This window comes from Nipponia nippon, unplaced genomic scaffold, assembly GCF_047370975.1.
Source record: "Nipponia nippon isolate SJK-2023a ecotype South Korea unplaced genomic scaffold, ASM4737097v1 scaffold_41, whole genome shotgun sequence".
In the NCBI taxonomy this organism is placed as follows: Eukaryota; Metazoa; Chordata; class Aves; order Pelecaniformes; family Threskiornithidae; genus Nipponia; species Nipponia nippon.
Genome location: NW_028262360.1, coordinates 594,263 through 620,530, shown reverse-complemented (window position 1 = coordinate 620,530; position 26,268 = coordinate 594,263). Strand labels below are relative to the sequence as shown.

At 66.5% G+C, this 26,268-nt stretch overlaps 1 protein-coding gene across 1 annotated transcript; it reads left to right on the top strand.

Annotated features, from left to right (window-relative positions):
* The first annotated feature begins 728 nt into the window (after positions 1-728).
* Positions 729-26,205, top strand: LOC104015339 (retinal guanylyl cyclase 1). Its single transcript, XM_087777765.1, has 19 exons — positions 729-2,682; positions 3,529-3,830; positions 5,127-5,481; positions 6,576-6,660; positions 6,791-6,887; positions 7,928-8,032; positions 8,262-8,345; positions 8,630-8,710; positions 10,878-11,054; positions 12,520-12,676; positions 13,825-13,974; positions 16,118-16,266; positions 19,121-19,284; positions 21,332-21,524; positions 21,969-22,143; positions 22,545-22,643; positions 24,035-24,129; positions 25,346-25,425; positions 26,109-26,205. Exons 1-19 carry the CDS (start codon positions 729-731, stop codon positions 26,203-26,205), a joined length of 4,599 nt encoding a protein of 1,532 aa, XP_087633891.1.
* Positions 26,206-26,268: the final 63 nt, after the last annotated feature.

Sequence of the window (26,268 nt, the reverse complement as noted above, 5' to 3'; positions counted from 1 at the left end):
GTGGGTGTCACCGAGTGTTCGGGTGTCACCGAACGTGCAGGTGTCACACAGTGCGGGTGACACAGGGTGGGGGTGTCACAGGGTGCGGGTGTCATGCGGGTGTCTGGCTGTCACCGGGTGGGGGGTGTCATCAGCTGGGGGTGACATATGGTGGGGGTGACACAGTGTGTGCAGGTGTCCAACGCGTGTGGGTGTCACCGGGTGTGCGGGTGACACAGGGGGGTGGGGGGTGTCACGGAGTGGGGGTGACACAGGGTGGGGGTGTCACAGGGAGGGTGACACAGCACGTGCGAGTGTCACCGGGCATGCGGGTGACACAGGGTGGGGGTGTCACAGGGAGGGGGTGCCACACCCTGAGGGTGTCACCCCCCCACACACACACGTGGCCCCGCCGCCCTGCGCCGAGCGGGGGGGGGGGGGGGGGGGGGTAATCCCGGTTTTACCCCCCCGCGGGATTAACGGGGCCGCAGGGGATGATGGGAAGGGGGGAGGGGGGGGGATCTGGGCCAGCTCCTCCCCCCCTTCCAGGGCCCCAAGCACCCAGGAGTCCGGGACCCCCGATCTCACCACCCCCCTCCTCTCACAGGCGGTGGCACCCAACCCCGTGGACCCCCCACCATGGTGGCATCGCCGGAGCCCGCCGCCCCCCCCCGACGTCTCCCCTCCCGGCCCCCCAAGGCCTGAGGAGCCCTCGCTTCGTCCCCAACGTCCCCATCCCACCCTGGACCATGTGGCCCCGCGGTGGCTTCTCCCACGGTGGCGGGGATGTGACCTGCGGTGGCACCTTCCGCGCTGGCTTTGCCCACGGTGGTGGCATCTCCCACGGTGGCTTTTTCTGTGGTGGCTTCTGCCACGGTGACATCTCCTGCCGTGACATCTCCTGCGGTGGCATCACGCACGCTGGCAGCGTCCCCCACGACGTCATCTCCCACGGCGGTGGCATCTTTCATGGTGGCATCTCCCACAGCGATGGCATCTCCCATGACAACGTCTGCCACGGTGGTGACATCTCCTATGGTGGTGGCATCTCCCATGACAATGTCTCCCACGGTGGTGGCATCTCTTATGGTGGTGGCATCTCCCATGGTGGTGGCATCTCCCATGACAACGTCTGCCACGGTGGTGACGTCTCCTATGGTGGTGGCATCTCCCACGGTGGTGGCATCTCCCATGACAACGTCTGCCACGGTGGTGACGTCTCCTATGGTGGTGGCATCTCCCACGGTGGTGGCATCTCCTATGACAACGTCTCCCCTGGTGGTGACATCTCCCATGGTGGTGGCATCTCCCATGATGACATGTCCCAACATCGTGGCACCTCCCACAGTCGTGGCATCTCCTACAGTCGTGGCAGCTCCCGTGACAACGTCTCCCCCGGTGGTGGCACCTCCCTTAATGCCAGCTCCCAGGCTGGTGGCATCTCCCACACCTGCAGCACATCCCACGGTGGTGGCATCTCCCGGAATAGTGACATCTTCCACAGTGGTGACATCTCCCACAGTGGTGACATCTCCCACAGCTGCGGTGTCACCCAAACCAGCGGCATCCGCCACGATGGCACCTCCCACGGTGGTGGCATCTCCCATGGTGGTGGCACCTCCCACAGCCATGGTGGCACCCAAACCAGCAGCGTCTCCCACGATGGCACCTCCCACAGTGGCATCCACCATGATGGCACCTCCCACGGTGGTGGCACCTTCCATGGTGGTGGCATCTCCCATGGTGGTGGCACCTCCCACAACCATGGTGTCACCCAAACCAGCGGTGTCTCCCATGATGGCACCTCCCACGGTGGTGGCACCTCCCACAACCATAGTGTCACCCAAACCAGCGGCATCTCCCACAGCCATGGTGTCACCCAAACCAGCGGTGTCTCCCATGATGGCACCTCCCATGGTGGTGGCACCTCCCACAACCATGGTGTCACCCAAACCAGCGGCATCTCCCACGATGGTGGCATCTCCCGCGGTGGTGGCACCTCCCAAACCGTCCGCTCCCGCCACGGTGCCATCTCCACCAGCTTCCTCCTCCGCCTCTCCCACCACCCTCGGTGGCCTCCCCACCTCTTCCTCCTCCTCCTTCTCCTCTTCCTCCACCCACCCCCAACCCAAGGAGCCACCTTCAAGGTGGGGGTGATGGGTCCTTGGACCTGTGACCCCATCCTGGCCCGGGCTTTGCCCGAGGTGGCCTCTCGCTTGGCCGTGGCCCGTCTCAACCGGGACCCAACCCTCAACGAAGGCTATTGGTGGGACGCGGTGGTGTTGACCGAGGCGTGCCAGACCCCCCAAGCCGTGACGGGGCTTCTCAACGTCGAACGTTACGCCACCGGTTTGGTGGGACCGCTCAACCCGGCCACCTGCGGTGCTGCCGGCCTTCTAGCGGCCGCCTGGAACAAACCTTTGGTCTCCTGGGCTTGTTTGGGTGACGTCGAGGGGTTGGACACCTTGGTCACCCCCATGCCGGAGCCAGCTGGGGTGCTCCACGCCGTCCTCCGTTTCTTCCGTTGGGCCCACGTGGCCGTGCTCTCCGCCCCACAGGACCTCTGGCGCGAGGTGGGGCAGGGTTTGGCCCAGGACCTCCGGGCTCGGGGGTTGCCCGTCACCGTCGTCACCGCTGCCGGGAGCCAGGAGGACGAAGCTCGCGAAGCTCTGAGGAGGGTGCAGAGGGCTGACGGCGTCAGAGGTAACGGGGTGGGGGAGGGGGGAATGGGGGGGGGGAGATGGAGGTGGTGGGCATGGATGGATGGAGGAAGGTGGAGGAGGGGGGCATGGATGGAGGAGGTGGGAGAGGAAGGGTGGCTGGAGGAGGGGGGCATGGATGGATGGAGGAAGGGTGGATGGAGAGGGAGGTGGTGGGCATGGATGGGTGGATGGAGATGGATGGAGGTGGGAGAGGGAGGATGGATGGATGGAGATGGGGAGGTGGGCATGGATGGAGATGGTGGGCATGGATGGATGGAGGAAGGGTGGATGGAGATGGGGAGGTGGGCATGGATGAAGATGGTGGGCATGGAGGGATGGAGGAAGGGTGGATGGAGATGGAGGTGGTGGGCATGGATGGAGATGGTGGGCATGGATGGAGGAGGTGGGCATGGATGGAGATGGGGGGCATGGATGGAAGGAGAGGGATGGATGGAGATGGAGGTGGTGGGCATGGATGGGTGGATGGACAGATGGAGGTGGGAGAGGAAGGATGGATGGAGATGGTGGACACGGATGGCTGGAGGAAGGTTGGATGGAGATGGAGGAGGTGGGAGAAGAAGGCTGGATGGAGGTGGTGGACATGGATGGATGGAGGTGGGAGAGGAAGGCTGGATGGAGGTGGTGGCCACGGGTGGCTGGAGGAAGGCTGGCTGGAGGCGGAGGAAGGCTGGAGGTGGCTGGGTGAAGGCTGGCGCGGGCGGGCTCAGCTGGAGAAGGTCCACAAGCCTGCCAGGTTGCCTGGGGACCCCCAGCAGCCGCCAGGGCGGGGGAGGCGGTCGGGGTGTGCCCCCCCCCCCCCCGCCCCTCACCCACGCGCCCCCCGCAGTGGTGGTGATGTGCATGCACTCGGTGCTGCTGGGCGGCGAGGAGCAGCGGGTCCTCCTGGAGAAGGCCGAGGAGATGGGCATGACCGACGGCACCTACGTCTTCATCCCCTACGACACCCTCACCTTCCCCCTGCCCTACCGCCGCGTCCCCTACCCCGTCCTGGCCAACAACACCAAGCTGCGCCTGGCCTACGACGCCGTCTTCACCGTCACCATCGACTCGCCCGACGTCACCTTCCACGAGGCTCTGCGCCAGGCCAAGGAGACCTATGAGATCCCCGCGCACATCGAACCCACGCAGGTGGGGTGGGAGGCATCTCCGGGGGGGGGGGAGGGGTTGGGGACACGTCCGTGGGGTGGGGGACACGTCCGTGGGGTGAGGGACATGTCCGTGGGGGAAATGTTTGTAGGGTGAGGGACACATCCGTGGGGTGAGGGACACGTCTGTGGGGTGAGGGACACGTCCATGGGGGACATGTCCATGGGGTGAGGGACACGTCCGTGGGAGACACGTCTGTGGGCTGAGGGACACGTCCGTGGGGTGAGGGACACATCCGTGGGGCCATGTTCATGGGGTGAGGGACACGTCCGTGGGGTCAGGGACACGTCCGTGGGGTGAGGGACACATCCGTGGGGGACATGTCCATGGGGTGAGGGACACGTCCGTGGGGGACACGTCCATGGGGTGAGGGACACATCCGTGGGGGACATGTCCATGGGGTGAGGGACACGTCCGTGGGGGACACGTCCGTGGGGTCAGGGACACGTCCGTGGGGTGAGGGACACATCCGTGGGGGACATGTCCATGGGGTGAGGGACACGTCCGTGGGGGACACGTCTGTGGGGTGAGGGACACGTCCGTGGGGGACACGTCCGTGGGGTGAGGGACACCTCCATGGGGTGAGGGACACGTCTGTGGGGTGAGGGACACATCCGTGGGGGATATGTCCATGGGGTGAGGGACACGTCCGTGGAGGACATGTCCATGGGTGAGGGATACGTCCGTGGGGTGAGGGACACGTCTGTAGGGTGAGGGACACGTCCATGGGGGACATGTCCATGGGGTGAGGGACACACCCATGGGGTGAGGGACACGTCTGTGGGCTGAGGGACACGTCCGTGGGGTGAGGGACACGTCCGTGGGGTGAGGGACACGTCTGTGGGCTGAGGGACACGTCCGTGGGGTGAGGGACATGTCCATAGGGGACACACCTGTGGGGTGAGGGACACATCTGTGGGGTGGGGACACGTCCGTGGGGTGGGGGACACGTCCGTGGGGCAGGGCTGGGTGCCATCAGGGTTAGGGGTTGGACGTAGGGTGGGGCAGTTGGTGGAGAATGTGGCCAATGGGACTTGGGTGGGGATGGTCGTGGCTTGTAGAGGTTGGAGAGAGATGGCCATGGCCAATGGGAGGAGGGGCGGATGTGAAAGTAGCCAATGGGAGCTGGCTGAAGGCGTGACCCGTGGCCAACAGCGCCAGGTAGAGATGACTTCAGCTTGGGGGGAGATGGCCACGGCCAACGGCGTTGTCCTACGGGTGCCACCACGGCCCCCTGGAGCTGCTGGTGGTACCTCACCCCCCTCTCTCACCCCACAGGTCCACCCCCTCTTCGCCACCATCTACAACTCCATCCACTTCTTGGCCAAGGCGGTGGAGGCCACGCGCCGAAGCGGCCGTTGGGTGATGGGCAGCAGCGTGGCCGAACACGCCCGCGACTTCCACCTGGAGGGCTTCTGCCAACCCTTCGCCGTCACCGAGGACGGGGACGTCACCGTCCCTTACGTGGTGCTGGACACGGACGGCAAAGGCGACCAGTTGTGGCCAGTTTACGGACTGGAACCGGGCACGCGGGGGTTGAGCCACCGTGGCTACAGCGTCCACTGGCCGCACAGCTCCAGCCCCGGCACCGACGCCGGCTGTTGGTTCGAGTCGGGGACCATCTGCAACGGGGGTGAGCAGGCACCGCCGTGGTCCTTCCCCGCCTCTGGCCGTCTGTCCAGCCACCTCATGGAGCCACAGGTGGCCGTGGTGTGCCTCCGTGACCATAAGGAGTCATTGGTGGCCGTGGAGGGCCACAGGTGGCCACAGGTGACCGTGGTGTGCATCCGTGACCATAAGGAGTCGTTGGTGGCCGTGGAGGGCCACAGGTGGCCATGGTGTGCATCCGTGACCATAAGGAGTCATTGGTGGCCGTGGCTGACCAGTGGTGGCCACAGGTGGCCATGGTGTGCCTCCGTGACCATAAAGAGTCATTGGTGGCCGTGGCTGACCAGCGGTGGCCACAGGTGGCCATGGTGTGCATCCGTGACCATAAGGAGTCATTGGTGGCCATGGCTGAACACAGGTGGCCACAGGTGGCCATGGTGTGCCTCCGTGACCATAAGGAGTCATTGGTGGCCGTGGAGGGCCACAGGTGGCCACAGGTGGCCATGGTGTGCCTCCGTGACCATAAAGAGTCATTGGTGGCCGTGGCTGACCAGAGGTGGCCACAGGTGGCCATGGTGTGCATCCGTGACCATAAGGAGTCATTGGTGGCCGTGGAGGGCCACAGGTGGCCATGGGTGACCGTGGTGTGCATCCGTGACCATAAGGAGTCATTGGTGGCCATGGCTGACTACAGGTGGCCACGGGTGGCCATGGTGTGCATTGTGACCACAAGCAGTCGTAGGTGGCCATGGCTGACCGGAGGTGGCCACGGGTGGCCATGGTGTGCATTGTGACCACAAGCAGTCGTAGGTGGCCATGGCTGACCGGAGGTGGCCACAAGTGGCCATGGTGTGCATCCATGACCATAAGCAGTCATAGGTGGACATGCATGACTATAGGTGGCCACTGGTGAACATCCATGGCCATAAGGAGCCATAGGTGGCCACGGCTGACTGTAGGTGGCCACAGGTGGCCATGGTGTGCGTCCATGACCATAAGGAGTCATTGGTGGCCATGGTGGCCTTGGATTCCTAGGTGACCATGGCCCACCATGGGTGGCCCTGGGTGGCTCCTCTGGGCCATGCCACCCCGTCACCCCCTTTCCTCTCTCCGCCGCAGGGATGGACGCCACCTTCGTCCTCCTCCTCTTTCTCCTCATCTCCGCCCTCGTCGCCGCGGGGGCTGCCCTCGCCTGCTTCATCCGGTGGGTGCCACCACCTCCTGGGGTGCCGTGGGGCTCGAGGGGGACCTTGGGGACGCACAGGGTCCCTGGGGGGGGGGGGGGGGGATGGGACACAGGACACCCCAGCAGCTTCCGTGTCCCCTCCCTGCAGGCGCCGCATCCAGCAGGCCCAGCTGATGAAGGGACCCAACAAGATCATCCTCACCATGGAGGACCTGACCTTCATCAACACCCAGAGCAGCAAGCGGGTGAGGGATGGGTGGCCCTACCGGGGCGGGGACGGGGACTTCTGTGGTGGCCATGTGGGCTTCAAGGATGCCCTGTGGTCATTTGTGGCCTTGGTGGGCCCTAGTGGGACCCCATGGGTGACACATCCCCATGGCTGATGGTCCCCGTGGCCTGGTGTCTTCCCCACAGCCAAGCAGGCCTTGGGGAGGAGACCCATGGACTGTTAGGTCCCCGTGGGTGACACGTCCCCATGGGTGACACGGCTCCAGCATCCCTGTGGCCTCAGGTGGTCCCTGTGACCAAGATCTGCCTTGGGAGGTGACCTATAGGTTGATGGGTCCCCATGGGTGATGTGTCCCCATGGCCTGAGGTGTGTCCCGATGGGTGACGTGTCCCCATGGGTGACGTGTCCCCATGGCCTGAGGTGTGTCCCAATGGGTGACGTGTCCCCATGGGTGACGTGTCCCCATGGCCTGAGGTGTGTCCCAATGGGTGACGTGTCCTGATGGGTGATGTGTCCCCATGGCCTGAGGTGTGTCCCAATGGGTGACGTGTCCCCATGGGTGACGTGTCCCCATGGCTTGAGGTGTGTCCCGATGGGTGACGTGTCCCCATGGGTGACGTGTCCCCATGGCCTGAGGTGTGTCCCAATGGGTGACGTGTCCCCATGGGTGACGTGTCCCCATGGCCTGAGGTGTGTCCCAATGGGTGACGTGTCCCCATGGGTGACGTGTCCCCATAGCCTGAGGTGTGTCCCAATGGGTGACGTGTCCTCATGGGTGACGTGTCCCTATGGGTGATGTGTCCCCATGGCCTGAGGTGTGTCCCGATGGGTGACGTGTCCCAATGGGTGACGTGTCCCCATGGGTGACGTGTCCTGATGGGTGATGTGTCCCCATGGCCTGAGGTCTCCTCCAGGACCAGGCTCTTGCCCTGGGAGAAGATCCACGGGCTGGTGGGTTCCCGTGGGCCGTGTGCCCCCTTGGGTGCCACGTCTCCATGGGTGACGTGCCCCCCGATGTCCCCACGGGCCACATCCTGACCTGTCCCCACGCCGCAGGTGGATGGCAGCCGTACCAGCCTGGCCGGCCGTAGCGGAGGGGACACCAAGAGCATCAGGAGCGTGACCGCGGCCCCCGACACCACCAACGTGGCCATTGCTGAGGTAAGAGGTCCCCTCCCTCCCCTTCCCCCCATGTCCCCCACCCGTGTCACCCTCCCCGTCACCCCAACCCCCTTCCCCACCTGCCACCTCCGGGGGCGACAAGGCAGGGCCACCTCCACAGGGCCACCCTCCCCCACCCACACCCCGGGTGCCCCCATCCCCCATCCCGGCTGGATGATTGACAGCTCCGGGGCCATGATTGACAGCTGCCTCCCGCCCTTTCCAGCAGGGAGCCGAAAACCCGAAGGCCACCAGCCACCTCCCCCTCCTCCTCCTTTTGTTTAACCAGCAGGGCCTTGTCGCCTCCGTGCAGGTAAGTCGAAAGCAGAAACCCCACCGTTTCACCCCAAAATTTACCCACCCCCCACCTCCTCCCACCCCTTCCCATCCCCCCCCCAACCGGGGCAAAAAGAGGGGCGGGGGGGTGGCTTTTGGTTGAATGGCTGGGGCTTCTCCAGTGGCTTCTAGGAGGGTTGTGCGTTGGGGGAGGAGGAGGAGCGTCCCCCCCCTCCCCCCCCTCCGCCGGTGTCCCCGGGGTCTCGGAGTGGGGCTGGGCCCGGGGGTGCTCAGCCGTCACCCGCTCTGTCCCCCCCCCAGGGTGACTGGGTCTGGCTGAAGAAGTTCCCCGGAGAGCAGCACAGTGAGGTGAAACCGGCCACCAAGTTGGCCTTCTGCAAGGTGAGGGGGCCACGGGGACAACGCTGGGCCATGGGGGACAATGCTGGGCCATGGGGACAGCGTTGGGCCATGGGGGACACTGGTGGGTCACGGGGGACAATGCTAGGCCATGGGGGACATCACTGGGTCATGGGGACATCGTTGGGTCATGGGGGACAATGTTGGGTCATGGGGACAGTGCTGGGCCACGGGGACAATGCTGGGCCACGGGGACACTGCTGGGCCATGGGGACACCACTGGGTCATGGGGGACAGCGCTGGGTCACGAGGGACAATTCTGGGTCACGGGGGACAATGTTGGGTCATGGGGACACTGGTGGGTCATGGGGGACACTGCTGGGCCACGGGGACAACGTTGGGTCATGGGGACATCACTGGGTCATGGGGACAATGCCGGGCCTTAGGGGACACTGGTGGGTCACGGGGACAGCGCTGGGTCATGGGGACAACACTGGGCCATGGGGGACAACATTGGGCCATGGGGACAGCACTGGGTCATGGGGGACAGCGATGGGTCATGGGGGACACTGCTGGGTCACGGGGGATGTCACTGGGTCATGGGGACAACACATAGCCATGAGGGACAATGTTGGGTCATGGAGACAATGGACAACGTTGGGTCATGGGGACAGCGCTGGGTCATGGGGGACATCACTGGGTCATGGGGACAAAACTGGGCCATGGGGGACAATGTTGGGTCGTGGGGACAGTGCTGGGCCATGGGGACACCACTGGGTCATGGGGACACCGCTGAGTCATGGAGGACAACATTGGGTCATGGGGACAATGCTGGGTCACGGGGACACTGCTGAGTCATGGGGGACAACGTTGGGTCATGGGGACAGCGCTGGGTCATGGGGACAACATTGGGTCATGGGGGACACTGCTGGCCCATGGGGACAGGGCTGGGCCATGGGGGACAACATTGGGTCATGGGGACAGCGTTGGGTCATGGGGACAGCGTTGGGTCATGGGAACAGTGCTGGGCCATGGGGGACAGCGTTGGGTCATGGGGACAACGTTGGGTCATGGGGACAACGTTGGGTCATGGGGACAGTGCTGGGCCATGGGGGACAGCGTTGGGTCATGGGTGACAACATTGGGTCATGGGGGACAGTGCTGGCCCATGGGGACAACATTGGGCCATGGGGGACAATATTGGGTCATGGGGACAGCGTTGGGTCATGGGGACAGTGCTGGGCCATGGGGGACAGCGTTGGGTCATGGGGACAACGTTGGGTCATGGGGACAACGTTGGGTCATGGGGACAGTGCTGGGCCATGGGGGACAGCGTTGGGTCATGGGGACAACATTGGGTCATGGGGGACAGTGCTGGCCCATGGGGACAGTGTTGGGTCATGGGTGACAACATTGGGTCATGGGGACAACATTGGGTCTTGGGGACAACATTGGGTCATGGGGGACACTGCTGGCCCATGGGGACAGTGCTGGGCCATGGGGGACAACGTTGGGTCATGGGGACAGCGTTGGGTCATGGGGACAACGTTGGGTCATGGGGACAGTGCTGGGCCATGGGGGACAGCGTTGGGTCATGGGTGACAACATTGGGTCATGGGGGACAGTGCTGGCCCATGGGGACAGTGTTGGGTCATGGGTGACAACATTGGGTCATGGGGACAACATTGGGTCTTGGGGACAGTGCTGGCCCATGGGGACAGTGTTGGGTCATGGGTGACAACATTGGGTCATGGGGACAACGTTGGGTCATGGGGACAACATTGGGTCATGGGGGACACTGCTGGCCCATGGGGACAGTGCTGGGCCATGGGGGACAACGTTGGGTCATGGGGACAACGTTGGGTCATGGGGACAGCGTTGGGTCACGGGGACAACGTTGGGTCATGGGGACAGTGCTGGGCCATGGGGGACAACGTTGGGTCATGGGGACAACGTTGGGTCATGGGGACAACGTTGGGTCATGGGGACAGTGCTGGGCCATGGGGGACAGCGTTGGGTCGTGGGTGACAACATTGGGTCACGGGGACAACGTTGGGTCATGGGGGACAACGCCGAGCCCTGGAGAGACAGCGCTGGCGCAGAGGGGACAACGCCAGGCCATGGGGGACAAGGCCGGGCCCTGGGGACAACACCAGGCGCCGGGGACAATGCCACCCCCCGTCCCACGTGTCCTCCGGCCCCTCCGCAGCTGCGTGACCTGCGCCACGAGAACGTCAACCTCTTCCTGGGCTTCTTCCACGATTGCGGCATCTTCGCCATCGTCTCGGAGCACTGCTCCCGCGGCAGCCTGGAGGACCTGCTGCGCAACGAGGACATGAAGCTCGACTGGATGTTCAAGTCCTCCCTCCTCATCGACCTCATCAAGGTGACGGCCGAGCGGGGACCGTGGCAGCAAACGTGGTGGTCGTGGGAGGGGAGGTGGCTCTTGGGTTGCTGGGGGCGGTGGTGGTGCTGGGGACCATGGTGATGGCCTTGGTGGTGACCATGGTGGTGCTGGGGACCATGGCGATGGCCTTGGTAGTGGTTGTGGTGGTGCTGGTAACCATGGTGATGGCCTTGGTGGTGACCATGGTGGTGCTGGGGACCATGGCGATGGCCTTGGTGGTGCCCATGGTGGTCATGGTGGTGCTGGGGACCATGGCGATGGCGTTGGTGGTGACCATGGTGGTTGTGGTGGTGCTGGTAACCATGGCGATGGCCTTGGTGGTGACCATGGTGGTCATGGTGGTGTTGGTGACCATGGTGATGGCCTTGGTGGTGGCTGTGGTGGTGCTGGTAACCATGGCGATGGCCTTGGTGGTGCCCATGGTGGTGCTGGGGACCATGGCGATGGCGTTGGTGGTGACCATGGTGGTCATGGAGGTGCTGGGGACCATGGTGCTGGCCTTGGTCGTGACCATGGTGGTTATGGAGGTGCTGGGGACCATGGCGATGGCCTTGGTGGTGGCCATGATGGTTGTGGTGGTGCTGGGGACCATGGCGATGGCCTTGGTGGTGACCATGGTGGTTGTGGTGGTGGTGGTGACCATGGTGATGGCCATGGTGATGGCCGCGGTGGCAGTGACTATAGCAGTAGCCATGATGGTGGCTGTGCTGGTGGTGGTGGTAGCCATGGTGGCAGTGCCCTTGCCAGTAGCCATGGTGATGGCCATGGTGGTGGCCATGGTGATGGTGGCGGCCATGGCAGTAGCCATAGTTATGGCCACGGTCATGGCCACTGTAGTGGCCACGGTGGTGATGGCCATGGTGGTGGCCACAGTGGTGGCCATGGTGGTGGCAGCCATGGTGGTGGTGCCCTTGGCAATAGCCATGGTGATGGCCATGGTAGTGGCCATGGTGGCAGTAGCCATGGCAGTAGCCATAATTATGGCCATGGTGGTAGCCACTGTGGTGGCCATGGTCATGATGGCCATGGTGGTGGTGGCTGTGGCAGTAGCCATAGTTATGGCCATGGTGGTGGCCATGGTAGTGATGGCCGTGGCAGTAGCCATGGTGGTGGCCATGGAGGTGGCCATGGTAGTGATGGCCGTGGCAGTAGCCATGGTGGTGGCCATGGAGGTGGCCATGGTAGTGATGGCCGTGGCAGTAGCCATGGTGGTAGCCATGGAGGTGGCCATGGTAGTGATGGCCGTGGCAGTAGCCATGGTGGTGGCCATGGAGGTGGCCATGCTGCTGCCCATGCTGGCGACGCCCACGGTGGCAACCACATTCCCCTCACCCCGCTCCCGCCCTCTTCCCTGGCACCCGTACCCCCCCCCCCCCCACCCCGGTGGCACCCACACCGCCGCGGGGCGGGGCCGCTGACGCCGCCGCCGCCGCCTGTCCCCCAGGGCGTGCGGTACCTCCACCACCGCGACGTCGTCCACGGGCGCCTCAAGTCCCGCAACTGCGTGGTCGACGGCCGCTTCGTGCTGAAGGTCACCGACCACGGCTACAACGAGCTGCTGGAGGCCCAGCGGTTGCCCACCCCCACCCCGCGGCCGCAGGGTGAGGGCGGGGCCTCGCTGGGGGGGGAGGGGGGAAGGGGGCGGGGCCCGGGAATGGGGGAGTGGCGTGGGGGAATGAGGGCACGGCCTGGGGGAGGTGGGGGGTTGGGGTTGGGTGGGGAGGTGGGGGTGAGGGGGTGGGGCGGGGCTGGGGGGGAAGGGGCGGGGCTTTGGGGAGGGAAGGGGTGGGGCCTAGGGGATTTGAGGGCCTATGGGGTGGGGCCTTGGGGATGGGGTGGGGCCTTTGGATTGGGGCAGGGCCTTTGGATGGGCGGGGCCTTTGGATTGGGGCAGGGTCTTTGGATTAGGGGCGGGTCTTTGGATTGGGGTGGGGCCTTTGGTTTAGGGGTGGGGCCTTTGGATTGGGGCAGGGCCTTTGGATGGGCGGGGCCTTTGGATTGGGGCAGGGTCTTTGGATTAGGGGCGGGTCTTTGGATTGGGGTGGGGCCTTTGGTTTAGGGGTGGGGCCTTTGGATTGGGGCAGGGCCTTTGGATGGGCGGGGCCTTTGGATTGGGGCAGGGTCTTTGGATTAGGGGCGGGTCTTTGGATTGGGGTGGGGCCTTTGGTTTAGGGGTGGGGCCTTTGGATTGGGGCAGGGCCTTTGGATGGGCAGGGCCTTTGGGTTGGGGCAGGGCCTTTGGATTGGGGTGTGGTCTTTGGATTAGGGGCAGGGCCTTTGGATTAGGGGTGGGGTCTTTGGATTGGGGCGGGGCCTTTGAGTTGGGGTGTGGCCTTTGGATTAGGGCAGGGTCTTTGGATGAGGGCGGGGCATTTAGATTGGGGCGGGGCCTTTGGATTGGGGCAGAGCCTTTGGATTGGGGCAGGGTCTTTGGATCAGGGCGGGGCCTTGGGCAGGGCCTGCAGGATGTGGGTGGGGCCACGGAGCCGGGGCTTGCCCAGGGTGCGGCACTTAGGGGCGGAGCTTGGAGTCGAGGGCGGGTCTCCCTCCAGTGGGCGTGGCCTCCCATAGTGGGTGTGGCCTGGCCATTCGGGGGGGGGGCGTGGCCACACCATTAAGGGCCATCACCACCCGGGGGGTGGGGGGGGAAGCCCGCTAAGCAGGCGTGGCCTGGTTTGGGATGAGGGAGGGGCCTGGGGGTGTGGGGGCGTGTCCGAGCGTGGCCCCGCCCACCCCCCCACCCCCCCAGAGCGGCTGTGGACGGCGCCGGAGCTGCTGCGGGACGCGGCGCTGGAGCGGCGCGGCTCCGTCCGCGGGGACGTCTACGCCATCGGCATCATCATGCAGGAGGTGATCTGCCGCAGCGGCCCCTACTGCATGCTGGGATTGCCCCCCGAAGGTACCGCCCAGTCACACCAGTCACCCCCCAGTCACCCCCCAGTCACCCCCAGTCACCCCGCTGCACGCTGGGATTGCCCCCCGAAGGTACCGCCCAGTCACCCCAGTCACCCCCCAGTCACCCCCCCAGTCACCCCCAGTCACCCCGCTGCACGCTGGGATTGCCCCCCGAAGGTACCGCCCAGTCACACCAGTAACCCCCCAGTCACCCCCCAGTCACCCCCAGTCACCCCGCTGCACGCTGGGATTGCCCCCCGAAGGTACCGCCCAGTCACACCAGTAAGCCCCCAGTCACCCCCCAGTCACCCCCAGTCACCCCGCTGCACGCTGGGATTGCCCCCCGAAGGTACCGCCCAGTCACACCAGTAACCCCCCAGTCACCCCCCAGTCACCCCCAGTCACCCCGCTGCACGCTGGGATTGCCCCCCGAAGGTACCGCCCAGTCACACCAGTAACCCCCCAGTCACCCCCCAGTCACCCCCAGTCACCCCGCTGCACGCTGGGATTGCCCCCCGAAGGTACCGCCCAGTCACACCAGTAACCCCCCAGTCACCCCCCAGTCACCCCCAGTCACCCCGCTGCACGCTGGGATTGCCCCCCGAAGGTACCGCCCAGTCACACCAGTAAGCCCCCCAGTCACCCCCCAGTCACCCCCAGTCACCCCGCTGCACGCTGGGATTGCCCCCCGAAGGTACCGCCCAGTCACACCAGTAACCCCCAGTCACCCCCCAGTCACCCCCAGTCACCCCGCTGCACGCTGGGATTGCCCCCGAAGGTACCGCCCAGTCACACCAGTAACCCCCCAGTCACCCCCCAGTCACCCCCAGTCACCCCGCTGCACGCTGGGATTGCCCCCCGAAGGTACCGCCCAGTCACACCAGTAACCCCCCAGTCACCCCCCAGTCACCCCCAGTCACCCCGCTGCACGCTGGGATTGCCCCCCGAAGGTACCGCCCAGTCACACCAGTAAGCCCCCAGTCACCCCCCAGTCACCCCCAGTCACCCCGCTGCACGCTGGGATTGCCCCCTGAAGGTACCGCCCAGTCACACCAGTGACACCAGTGCCCCCAGAACCTCCAGGACCCCCAAGAACCTCCAGTTCCCCCCAGCACCTCCAAGACCCCCCAGAACCTCCAGGACCCCCCCCAAGCACCTCCAGGACCCTCCCAGAACCTCTGGGACCCCCCAAGAACCTCCAGACCCCCACCACCACCTCCAGACCCCCCAGCACCTCCAGGACCCCCCAGAACCTCCGGGGCCCCCCAAGCACTTCCAGGACCCCCCAGTGTCTCCAAGACCCCCCCAAACACCTCCAGGACCCCCCAAGCACCTCCAGAACCCCCCAAGTATCTCCAGGACCTCCCAAGATCCTCCAAGACCCCCCAGAACCTCCAGGACCCCCCAAGCACCTCCAGGACCCTCCCAGAACCTCCGGGACCCCCCAAGAAGCTCCAGACCCCCCCAGCACCTCCAGACCCCCCAGCACCTCCAAGACCCCCCCAGCACCTCCAGGACCCCCAGAACCTCCAGGACCCCCCAAGCACCTCCAGGGCCCCTGCAGTCTCTCCAAGACCCCACAGAACCTCCAGGCCCCCCCCAAGCCCCTCCAGGACCCCCCAGTATCTCCAAGACCCCCCCAAACACCTCCAGGACCCCCAAGCACCTCCAGGACCCCTCAAGTATCTCCAAGACCCCCCAGAACCTCCAGGACCCCTCCAAGAACCTCCAAGACCCCCCAGAACCTCCAGGACCCCCCAAGCACCTCCAGGACCCCTCAAGTATCTCCAAGACCCCCCAGAACCTCCAGGACCCCTCCAAGAACCTCCAGGACCCCCCAGTATCTCCAAGACCCCCCAAACACCTCCAGGACCCCCCAAGCACCTCCAGGACCCCCCAGAACCTCCAGGACCCCTCCAAGAACCTCCAAGACCCCCAGAACCTCTAGGCCCCCCAGAACCTCCAGGACCCCTCCAAGAACCTCCAAGACCCCCAGAACCTCTAGGCCCCCCAGAACCTCCAGGCCCCCCTCCCAGTACCCCCCCCCTTTGACCCCCCCATCTGCCCGCCTCCGGTCCCACTCCAGGACCTCCCAGTTGCCCCCACCCACCCCCACCCCCACCCCCCGGTGACGCGGGTGCCCCCAGAGATCATCGAGAAGGTGCGGCGGCCGCCCCCGCTCTGCCGCCCCGCCGTCTCGGCCGACCAGGCCCCGCTGGAGTGCATCCACCTGATGAAGCAGTGCTGGAGCGAGCAGCCCGAGAAGAGGCCCACCATCGACCAGATCTTCGACCAGGTGGGACCAGGATGGGCGTGGTGGGACCAGGATGGGGGTGGTGGGACCAGGATGGGGAGGGATGGGACCAGGATGGGGGTGGTGGGACCAGGATGGGGGTGGTGGGACCAGGATGGGGAGGGATGGGACCAGGATGGGGGTGGTGGGACCAGGATGGGGGTGGTGGGACCAGGATGGGGAGGGATGGGACCAGGCTGGGGTGGGATGGGACCAGGATGGGATGGGATGGGACCAGGATGGGGGTGGTGGGACCAGGATGGGGAGGGATGGGACCAGGCTGGGGTGGGATGGGACCAGGATGGGATGGGATGGGACCAGGATGGGGTGGGATGGGACCAGGATGAGCGTGGTGGGACCAGGCTGGGGTGGGATGGGACCAGGCTGGGGGTGGTGGGACCAGGATGGGGTGGGATGGGACCAGGATGGGATGGGATGGGACCAGGCTGGGGGTGGTGGGACCAGGATGGGGAGGGATGGGACCAGGCTGGGGAGGGATGGGACCAGGATGGGGGTGGTGGGACCAGGCTGGGGGTGGTGGGACCAGGATGGGGAGGGATGGGACCAGGATGGGGTGGGATGGGACCAGGATGGGATGGGATGGGACCAGGATGAGCGTGGTGGGACCAGGCTGGGGAGGGATGGGACCAGGATGGGGGTGGGGGGACCAGGATGAGGTGGGATGGGACCAGGATGGGGGTGGTGGGACCAGGATGGGCGTGGTGGGACCAGGATGGGGAGGGATGGGACCAGGATGGGGGTGGTGGGACCAGGATGGGGAGGGATGGGACCAGGATGGGGGTGGTGGGACCAGGATGGGCGTGGTGGGACCAGGATGGGGAGGGATGGGACCAGGATGGGGTGGGATGGGAGCAGGATGGGGGTGGTGGGACCAGGATGGGGAGGGATGGGACCAGGATGGGGGTGGTGGGACCAGGATGGGCGTGGTGGGACCAGGATGGGGAGGGATGGGACCAGGATGGGGGTGGTGGGACCAGGATGGGACCAGGATGGGGTGGGATGGGACCAGGATGGGGGTGGTGGGACCAGGATGAGGTGGGATGGGACCAGGATGGGATGGGATGGGACCAGGATGGGGGTGGTGGGACCAGGATGGGGAGGGATGGGACCAGGATGGGGGTGGTGGGACCAGGATGGGGGTGGTGGGACCAGGATGGGGAGGGATGGGACCAGGATGGGGGTGGTGGGACCAGGATGGGGGTGGTGGGACCAGGATGGGGAGGGATGGGACCAGGATGGGGGTGGTGGGACCAGGATGGGGGTGGTGGGACCAGGATGGGGAGGGATGGGACCAGGCTGGGGTGGGATGGGACCAGGATGGGATGGGATGGGACCAGGATGGGGTGGGATGGGACCAGGATGAGCGTGGTGGGACCAGGCTGGGGTGGGATGGGACCAGGCTGGGGGTGGTGGGACCAGGATGGGGTGGGATGGGACCAGGATGGGATGGGATGGGACCAGGCTGGGGGTGGTGGGACCAGGATGGGGTTGGTGGGACCAGGCTGGGGGTGGTGGGACCAGGATGGGTGTGGGATGGGACCAGGATGGGATGGGATGGGACCAGGCTGGGGGTGGTGGGACCAGGATGGGGTGGGATGGGACCAGGATGGGGGTGGTGGGACCAGGCTGGGGGTGGTGGGACCAGGCTGGGGGTGGTGGGACCAGGATGGGGAGGGATGGGACCAGGATGGGGGTGGTGGGACCAGGATGGGGGTGGTGGGACCAGGCTGGGGGTGGTGGGACCAGGATGGGGAGGGATGGGACCAGGATGGGGTGGGATGGGACCAGGATGGGATGGGATGGGACCAGGATGAGCGTGGTGGGACCAGGCTGGGGAGGGATGGGACCAGGATGGGGGTGGTGGGACCAGGATGAGGTGGGATGGGACCAGGATGGGGTGGGATGGGACCAGGATGGGGGTGGTGGGACCAGGATGGGCGTGGTGGGACCAGGATGAGGTGGGATGGGACCAGGATGGGGGTGGTGGGACCAGGCTGGGGTGGGATGGGACCAGGATGGGGTGGGATGGGACCAGGATGGGGGTGGTGGGACCAGGCTGGGGGTGGTGGGACCAGGATGGGGTGGGATGGGACCAGGACGGGAGTGGTGGGACTGGTAGGGGGTGATGGGCGAACTGGGGCATGGGGTTGAGTGGGACCATTGTGTGGTTATGGGGCTCTGTGGTGCTATAGGGAGCTATAGGGGGCTCTCTGGGGCTCTGTGGGGCGCTATGAGGCTCTGTGGGGCTCTGTGGGGCTCTGTGGGGCCCTATGGGGCCATATGGGGCCATATGGGGCCCTATGGGGCCCTATGGGGCTCTGTGGGGCTCTGTGGGGCCCTATGGGGCTCTATGGGGCCATATGGGACCCTATGGGGCTCTGTGGGGCTCTGTGGGGCCCTATGGGGCCCTATGGAGCCATATGGGGCCCTATGGGGCTCTGTGGGGCTCTGTGGGGCCCTATGGGGCCATATGGGGCCCTATGGGGCTCTGTGGGGCTCTGTGGGGCCCTATGGGGCTCTATGGGGCCATATGGGACCCTATGGGGCTCTGTGGGGCCCTATGGGGCCCTATGGGGCTCTGTGGGGCTCTGTGGGGCCCTATGGGGCCATATGGGGCCCTATGGGGCTCTGTGGGGCCCTATGGGGCCATATGGTGCCCTATGGGGCTCTGTGGGGCTCTGTGGGGCCCTATGGGGCTCTATGGGGCCATATGGGGCCCTATGGGGCTCTGTGGGGCCATATGGAGCCATATGGGGCCCTATGGGGCTCTATGGGGCCATATGGAGCCATATGGGGCCCTATGGGGCTGACCCCCGGCTCCGGGGCTCCCGCGCAGTTCAAGAGCATCAACAAGGGCCGGAAGACGAACATCATCGACTCCATGCTGCGGATGCTGGAGCAGTATTCCAGCAACCTGGAGGACCTGATCCGGGAGCGCACCGAGGAGCTGGAGATCGAGAAGCAGAAGACGGACAGGCTCCTCACCCAGATGCTGCCGCCGTGGGTCGCGGGGGGGCGGGGAGGGGCGGGGGGAGGGGGCGGGGGGGGAGGGGCGGGCGATAGATCTGTGGGGCCACGGAGGTGGGAGCTGTGGCTGGGGGGGGGGGGGGGGTTGGGGGTCCAACAGAGCTCGTCTGGGTTCTGTGGGGCTGGAGGTGGCCACTGGGAAGAGGTTGGGGGTGGCCACGACCCGTTGACCCCACCCGGACCTGTGGGGCTGGAGGTGGCCACTAGGAAGAGGTTGGGGGTGGCCACGATCTATTGACCCCACCCGGATCTGTGGGGCTGGAGGTGGCCACTAGGAAGAGGTTGGGGGTGGCCACAACCCATTGACCCCACCCGGACCTGTGGGGCTGGAGGTGGCCACTAGGAAGAGGTTGGGGGTGGCCACGATCTATTGACCCCACCCGGACCTGTGGGGCTGGAGGTGGCCACTGGGAAGAGGTTGGGGGTGGCCACGATCTATTGACCCCACCCGGATCTGTGGGGCTGGAGGTGGCCACTAGGAAGAGGTTGGGGGTGGCCACGACCCGTTGACCCCACCCGGACCTGTGGGGCTGGAGGTGGCCACTGGGAAGAGGTTGGGGGTGGCCACGACCCGTTGACCCCACCCGGACCTGTGGGGCTGGAGGTGGCCACTAGGAAGAGGTTGGGGGTGGCCACGACCCGTTGACCCCACCCGCATCTGTGGGGCTGGAGGTGGCCACTGGGAAGAGGTTGGGGGTGGCCACGATCTATTGACCCCACCCGGATCTGTGGGGCTGGAGGTGGCCACTAGGAAGAGGTTGGGGGTGGCCACGACCCATTGACCCCACCCGGATCTGTGGGGCTGGAGGTGGCCACTGGGAAGGGGTTGGGGGTGGCCACAATCTATTGACCCCACCCGGACCTGTGGGGCTGGAGGTGGCCACTGGGAAGAGGTTGGGGGTGGCCACGATCTATTGACCCCACCCGGATCTGTGGGGCTGGAGGTGGCCACTGGGAAGAGGTTGGGGGTGGCCACGATCTATTGACCCCACCCGGACCTGTGGGGCTGGAGGTGGCCACTGGGAAGAGGTTGGGGGTGGCCACGATCTATTGACCCCACCCGGATCTGTGGGGCTGGAGGTGGCCACTAGGAAGAGGTTGGGGGTGGCCACGACCCGTTGACCCCACCCGGACCTGTGGGGCTGGAGGTGGCCACTGGGAAGAGGTTGGGGGTGGCCACAATCTATTGACCCCACCCGGATCTGTGGGGCTGGAGGTGGCCACTGGGAAGAGGTTGGGGGTGGCCACGATCTATTGACCCCACCCGGATCTGTGGGGCTGGAGGTGGCCACTAGGAAGAGGTTGGGGGTGGCCACGACCCATTGACCCCACCCGGACCTGTGGGGCTGGAGGTGGCCACTGGGAAGAGGTTGGGGGTGGCCACAATCTATTGACCCCACCCGGATCTGTGGGGCTGGGGGTGGCCACTAGGAAGAGGTTGGGGGTGGCCACGACCCATTGACCCCACCCGGATCTGTGGGGCCTGTGGGGCTGGAGGTGGCCACTGGGAAGAAGCTGGGGGTGGCCACGACCCATTGACCCCACCTGGATCTGTGGGGCTGGAGGTGGCCACTGGGAAGAGGTTGGGGGTGGCCACAATCTATTGACCTCACCCAGATCTGTGGGGCTGGGGGTGGCCACTGGGAAGGGGTTGGGGGTGGCCACGATCTATTGACCCCACCCGCATCTGTGGGGCTGGGGGTGGCCACTGGGGGCAGCTCGGGCTTGGCCACGTCCCCGTAGCCCCCCCACCTACGTGTCCAACCACGGGGACATCAAGGTCTCCCAGTCCCTGCCCCGCGGTCCCCGCGGTCCCCGTGGCCACACCGAGCCGGCGGCCGAGGAGCCACCACCCAGGACGCCTGGGGCTCTATGGGGCGGGGGGGGGACGGGGACGGGGACGATGGGACGGGGAGGGGAGAGGGGAGAAGAACCCCCTGAAGACCCCGCGATGCCTCGGTGGGACCACGCGCCGTCCCCGCTGAGTCCCCGCGTCCCCCTCCTTGTGCCACCGCGGCAGGTCCGTGGCCAAGGCTCTGAAGATGGGGACCCCCGTGGAGCCCGAGTACTTCGAGGAGGTGACGCTCTACTTCAGTGACATCGTGGGCTTCACCACCATCTCGGCCATGAGCGAACCCATCGAGGTGGTCGACCTCCTCAACGACCTTTACACCCTCTTCGACGCCATCATCGGCTCGCACGACGTCTACAAGGTGGCACGCGGCTACCGAGTCGATGCGGGCGGGGGGCGGGGGGGGTCCCGTGGTCCTCAGGGCCACCACGGTCCCGCCGGAGGGGACGCGGCCACCGAATGAAGGCGGCGATGGTCCTTAGTGACGTCTCTGAGGTGACCGGGGGCTCTGGTGGCCACGGTCCCCACGGTCACCCTGCAGATACGGGACGCGGCCACCGGACGCGTGGTTACGCGTCCCCGAGGTCCTCGAGTGACGTCACCAAGGTGACGCGGCTACCTGGCGGCCTCCAAGGAAGGTGGCCACAAGGCAGGCGGCCACACGACGGCCACCCCCGCCTCCTCTCCCCCAAACCAGGGAGGGCGGCCACGCCCAGCGTTGAGGTGGGGAGGGCCCTCGGTGGCCGTGGCCCCGCCCTCTGACGCGGCCCCCGTGGCCCCGCCCCCGTGGCCCCTCCCCCCCCAGGTGGAGACGATCGGGGACGCCTACATGGTGGCCTCGGGGTTGCCCAAGCGCAACGGGAACCGCCACGCCGGCGAGATCGCCAACATGTCGCTGGACATCCTCAGCTCCGTCGGCACCTTCAAGATGCGTCACATGCCCGAGGTGCCCGTCCGCATCCGGATTGGCCTCCATTCCGGTAAGGCCACACCCCCTCCCCCTTGTCCCCTTTGGCCACGCCCCTCCGGCCACGCCCTCACCAAGCCACGTCGTGGCCAACATTCAAGCCCTCTTGGCCAACATTCAAGATGGCCGGGAGCCGTTGGCCAAGACCCATTGGCTGCGACCCATTGGCTAGAACCCTTGGCCGCGCCCCCCTGGCCACGCCCCGTAGCCACGCCCTCAAAGACCACGCCCACCCCCTTCCCCCACCATGGTCACGCCCCTTCTTGGCCACCCCCAAACGCGTCCCCTCTTGGCCAACACTCGACATGGCCGCGCCCGCCCTCCGTGACCCCGACGCGAGGCCCCGCCCCCATCGCGACCACGCCCCCCCCGTGTGCCCACGCCCCCACCCCTGAGGCCCCGCCCCCTCCGCAGGGCCCTGCGTGGCCGGCGTCGTGGGGCTGACCATGCCGCGCTACTGCCTCTTCGGGGACACCGTCAACACGGCGTCACGCATGGAGTCCACCGGCCTGCGTGAGTGTCCCCCGCCGCGGCCCCACGCGTGGCCCCACGTGTCCCCAACCCACGTGGCCCCCACCCGTGTGTGTCCCCAACCCGGGTCTCACCACGCGTGGCCCCACGTGGCCCCAACCCGTGTGTCCCCCACACGGCTGTCCCCAACACGGGTCCCACCACGTGTCCCCAACCCACGTGTCCCCAACACGGGTCTCACCACGTGTCCCCAACCCACGTGTCCCCCACACGTGTCCCCCCAACATGGGTCTCACCACGCGTGGCCCCACGTGTCCCCAACCCACGTGTCCCCAACACGGGTCCCACCACGTGTCCCCAACCCGTGTGTGTCCCCAACACAGGTCTCACCACGTGTGTCCCCACGTGTCCCCAACCCACGTGGCCCCAACCCGTGTGTCCCCCACACGGCTGTCCCCAACACGGGTCCCACCACGTGTCCTCCACACGTGTGTCCCCAACACAGGTCTCACCACACGTGTCCCCATGTGTCCCCAACCCACGTGTCCCCAACACGGGTCTCACCACGCGTGTCCCCATGTGTCCCCAACCCACGTGTCCCCAACCCGGGTCTCACCACACGTGGCTCCACCCCACGTGTCCCCCACACGTCTGTCCCCAACATGGGTCTCACCATACGTGTCCCCATGTGTCCCCAACCCATGTGTCCCCAACACGGGTCCCACCACGTGTCCCCAACCCACGTGTCCCCCACCCGTGTGTGTCCCCAACCTGGGTCTCACCACGCGTGGCCCCACGTGGCCCCAACCCACGTGGCCCCCACACGTCTGTCCCCAACATGGGTCCCACCACGTGTCCCCAACCCACATGTCCCCAACACGGGTCTCACCACGCGTGTCCCCACATGTCCCCAACCCACGTGTCCCCCACACGTGTCGCCCCAACCCGGGTCTCACCACGCGTGTCCCCACGTGTCCCCAACCTGTGTGTCCCCCACACGTGTGTGTCCCCAACCCGGGTCTCACCACGCGTGGCTCCACCCCACGTGTCCCCCACACGTCTGTCCCCAACATGGGTCTCACCACACGTGTCCCCATGTGTCCCCAACCCGTGTGTCCCCAACACGGGTCCCACCACGTGTCCCCAACCCACGTGTCCCCAACACAGGTCTCACCACGCGTGTCCCCACGTGTCCCCAGCCCACGTGTCCCCTACACGTGTCCCCAACCCGGGTCCCACCACGCGTGTCCCCAACCCACGTGTCCCCTTCCTCACGTGGCGACATGGGCGGGGGGGCAGGGGACGACACACACACACGGGTGACACAGGGTGGCGGGGGGTGGCACGGGGGTGACACGGGATGGGGTGACGAGGGGATGGGGGGGATGGGGAGGGGCCGCGGGGGGACCCCGGTGACAGCCGTGTCCCCGCAGCGTACCGGATCCACGTCAACGCCCGGACGGTGGCCATCCTGCGGGCGCTGCAGGAGGGCTTCAAGCTGGACATTCGGGGCAAGACGGAGCTCAAGGTGCCCCCAGTGCCCCCCAGTGCCCCCCAGTGCCCCCCCCACTGACCGCATTGCCCCCTTATGGCCCCTTATTGCCCCCGTTGGCCCCTTATGGACTGTTATTGCCCCCCACTGCCCCCCTTATTGCCCCTATTGACCACTTATTGCCCCCATTGCCCCCTCATTGCCGCCATTGACCACTTATTGCCCCCTTTGCCCCCTCATTGCCCCCTTATTGCCCCCATTGCCCCCTCATTGCCCCCATTGCCCCCTTATTGCCCCCATTGCCCCCTCATTGCCCCCATTGCCCCCTCATTGCCGCCATTGACCACTTATTGCCCCCTTTGCCCCCTCATTGCCCCCTTATTGCCCCCATTGCCCCCTCATTGCCCCCATTGCCCCCTCATTGCCCCCATTGCCTCCTTATTGCCCCCATTGACCACTTATTGCCCCCATTGCCCCCTTATTGCCCCCATTGCCCCCTCATTGCCCCCATTGCCCACTTATTGCCCCCATTGCCCACTTATTGCCCCCTTTGCCCCCTCATTGTCCCCATTGCCCCCTTATTGCCCCCATTGCCCCCTCATTGCCCCCATTGCCCACTTATTGCCCCCATTGCCCACTTATTGCCCCCTTTGCCCCCTTATTGCCCCCTTTGCCCCCTCATTGCCCCCATTGCCCCCTCATTGCCCCCTTTGCCCCCTTATTGGCCCCATTGCCTCTTATAGCCCCCATTGCCCCCTTATTGCCCCTATTGCCCCCTTATTGCCCCCTCATTGCCCCCTTTGCCCCCTTATTGTCCCCATTGGCCACTTATTGCCCCCATTGCCCCCTCATTGCCCCCACTGACCAGTTATAGCCCCCATTGCCCCCTCATTGCCCCCATTGCCCCCTTATTGCCCCCATTGCCCCCTCATTGCCCCCATTGCCCCCATTGACCACTTATTGCCCCTATTGCCCCCTTATTGCCCCCATTGCCCCCTCATTGCCCCCTCATTGCCCCCCAGTTACCCCCATTGCTCCCTTCTTGCCCCCATTGCCCCCCGGTGGCCCTGGTGGCCCGTTATTGCCCCCCCATTGCTCCCTTCTTGCCCCCATTGCCCCCCAGTTGCCCCCATTGCTCCCTTCTTGCCCCCGTTGCCCCCGGTTGCCCCCCTCGCCCCCCAGTTGCCCCCATTGCCCCCGGTTGCCCCCCGGTGGCCCCGGTGGCCCGGGTGACGGTGGCTGTGGCCCGCAGGGGAAGGGCGTGGAGGACACGTACTGGCTGGTGGGGCGCGAGGGCTTCACCAAACCCATCCCCACCCCCCCCGACCTCCTGCCCGGGTGAGCGGGGGGAGGGGTCCCGGGGGGGGGGGGAGGGGTCTCATGGGGGGGAGGGGTCTCGTGGGGGTTGGGTAGGGGTCCCATGGGGGGAGAGGTCCTATGGGGGGGGTTGGGGTCCCATGGTGGGGGAGGGGTCCCTGGGGGGGGTTGGGGTCCCATGGAGGGGGAGGTCTCATGGTGGGGGGTGGGGTCCCTGGGGGGGTTGGGGTGCCGGGGGGAGGGAGGGGTTGGGGTCCCATGGTGGGGGAGGTGTCATGGGGGGGGGGGTTGGGGTCCCTGGGGGGGTGGGGTCCCGGGGGGGGGGGGAGGGGGCCCATGGTGGGGGAGGGGTGCCTCGGGGGGGTTGGGGTCCCATGGGGGGAGGTCTCATGGTGGGGGGTGGGGTCCCTGGGGGGGTTGGGGGGGGGATCCCATGGGGGGGGGTTGAGGTGCCGGGGGGGGGGGGGAGGGGTCTCATGAGGGGGGTTGGGGTCCGGGGGGCGGGGCTGTGGGGTCCCGCAGGGGGGAGGTGTTGGGGTCCTTGGGGGTTGGCCATTGGCGTCCGGGGGGGGTGGGGGTCCCTTGGGGGGGCCGTTGGGGTGCGGGGGGAGGGGTGGGGGTCAGAGGGGGGTGTTGGGGTCCCGGGGGGGGGGGGGGGGTTGGGGTCCCCATGGCCCCCCCCCCCGGCGCGCGGGCGCCCCCGGGGCCAGCAGCCACGGGCTGAGCCTGGAGGAGATCCCGGCCGAGCGCCGCAAGAAGCTGGAGAAGGCGCGGGCGGGGCAGGCGCCCAAGTAGCCCCGCCCCCCCCCCCCGGCGGTGAGCCACGCCCCCAAGCCCCACCCACCCCCCTCCGCCCCC

Excerpts from the sequence above, each read along its gene's own strand:
- LOC104015339 (XM_087777765.1), top strand. The coding sequence starts at position 729 with ATGTGGCCCCGCGGTGGCTTCTCCCACGGTGGCGGGGATGTGACCTGC. Across the intron at positions 16,267-19,120 it reads TCGACCAGATCTTCGACCAG|TTCAAGAGCATCAACAAGGG; the intron begins GTGGGACCAGGA and ends GCTCCCGCGCAG. Across the intron at positions 24,130-25,345 it reads GGGGCAAGACGGAGCTCAAG|GGGAAGGGCGTGGAGGACAC; the intron begins GTGCCCCCAGTG and ends TGTGGCCCGCAG.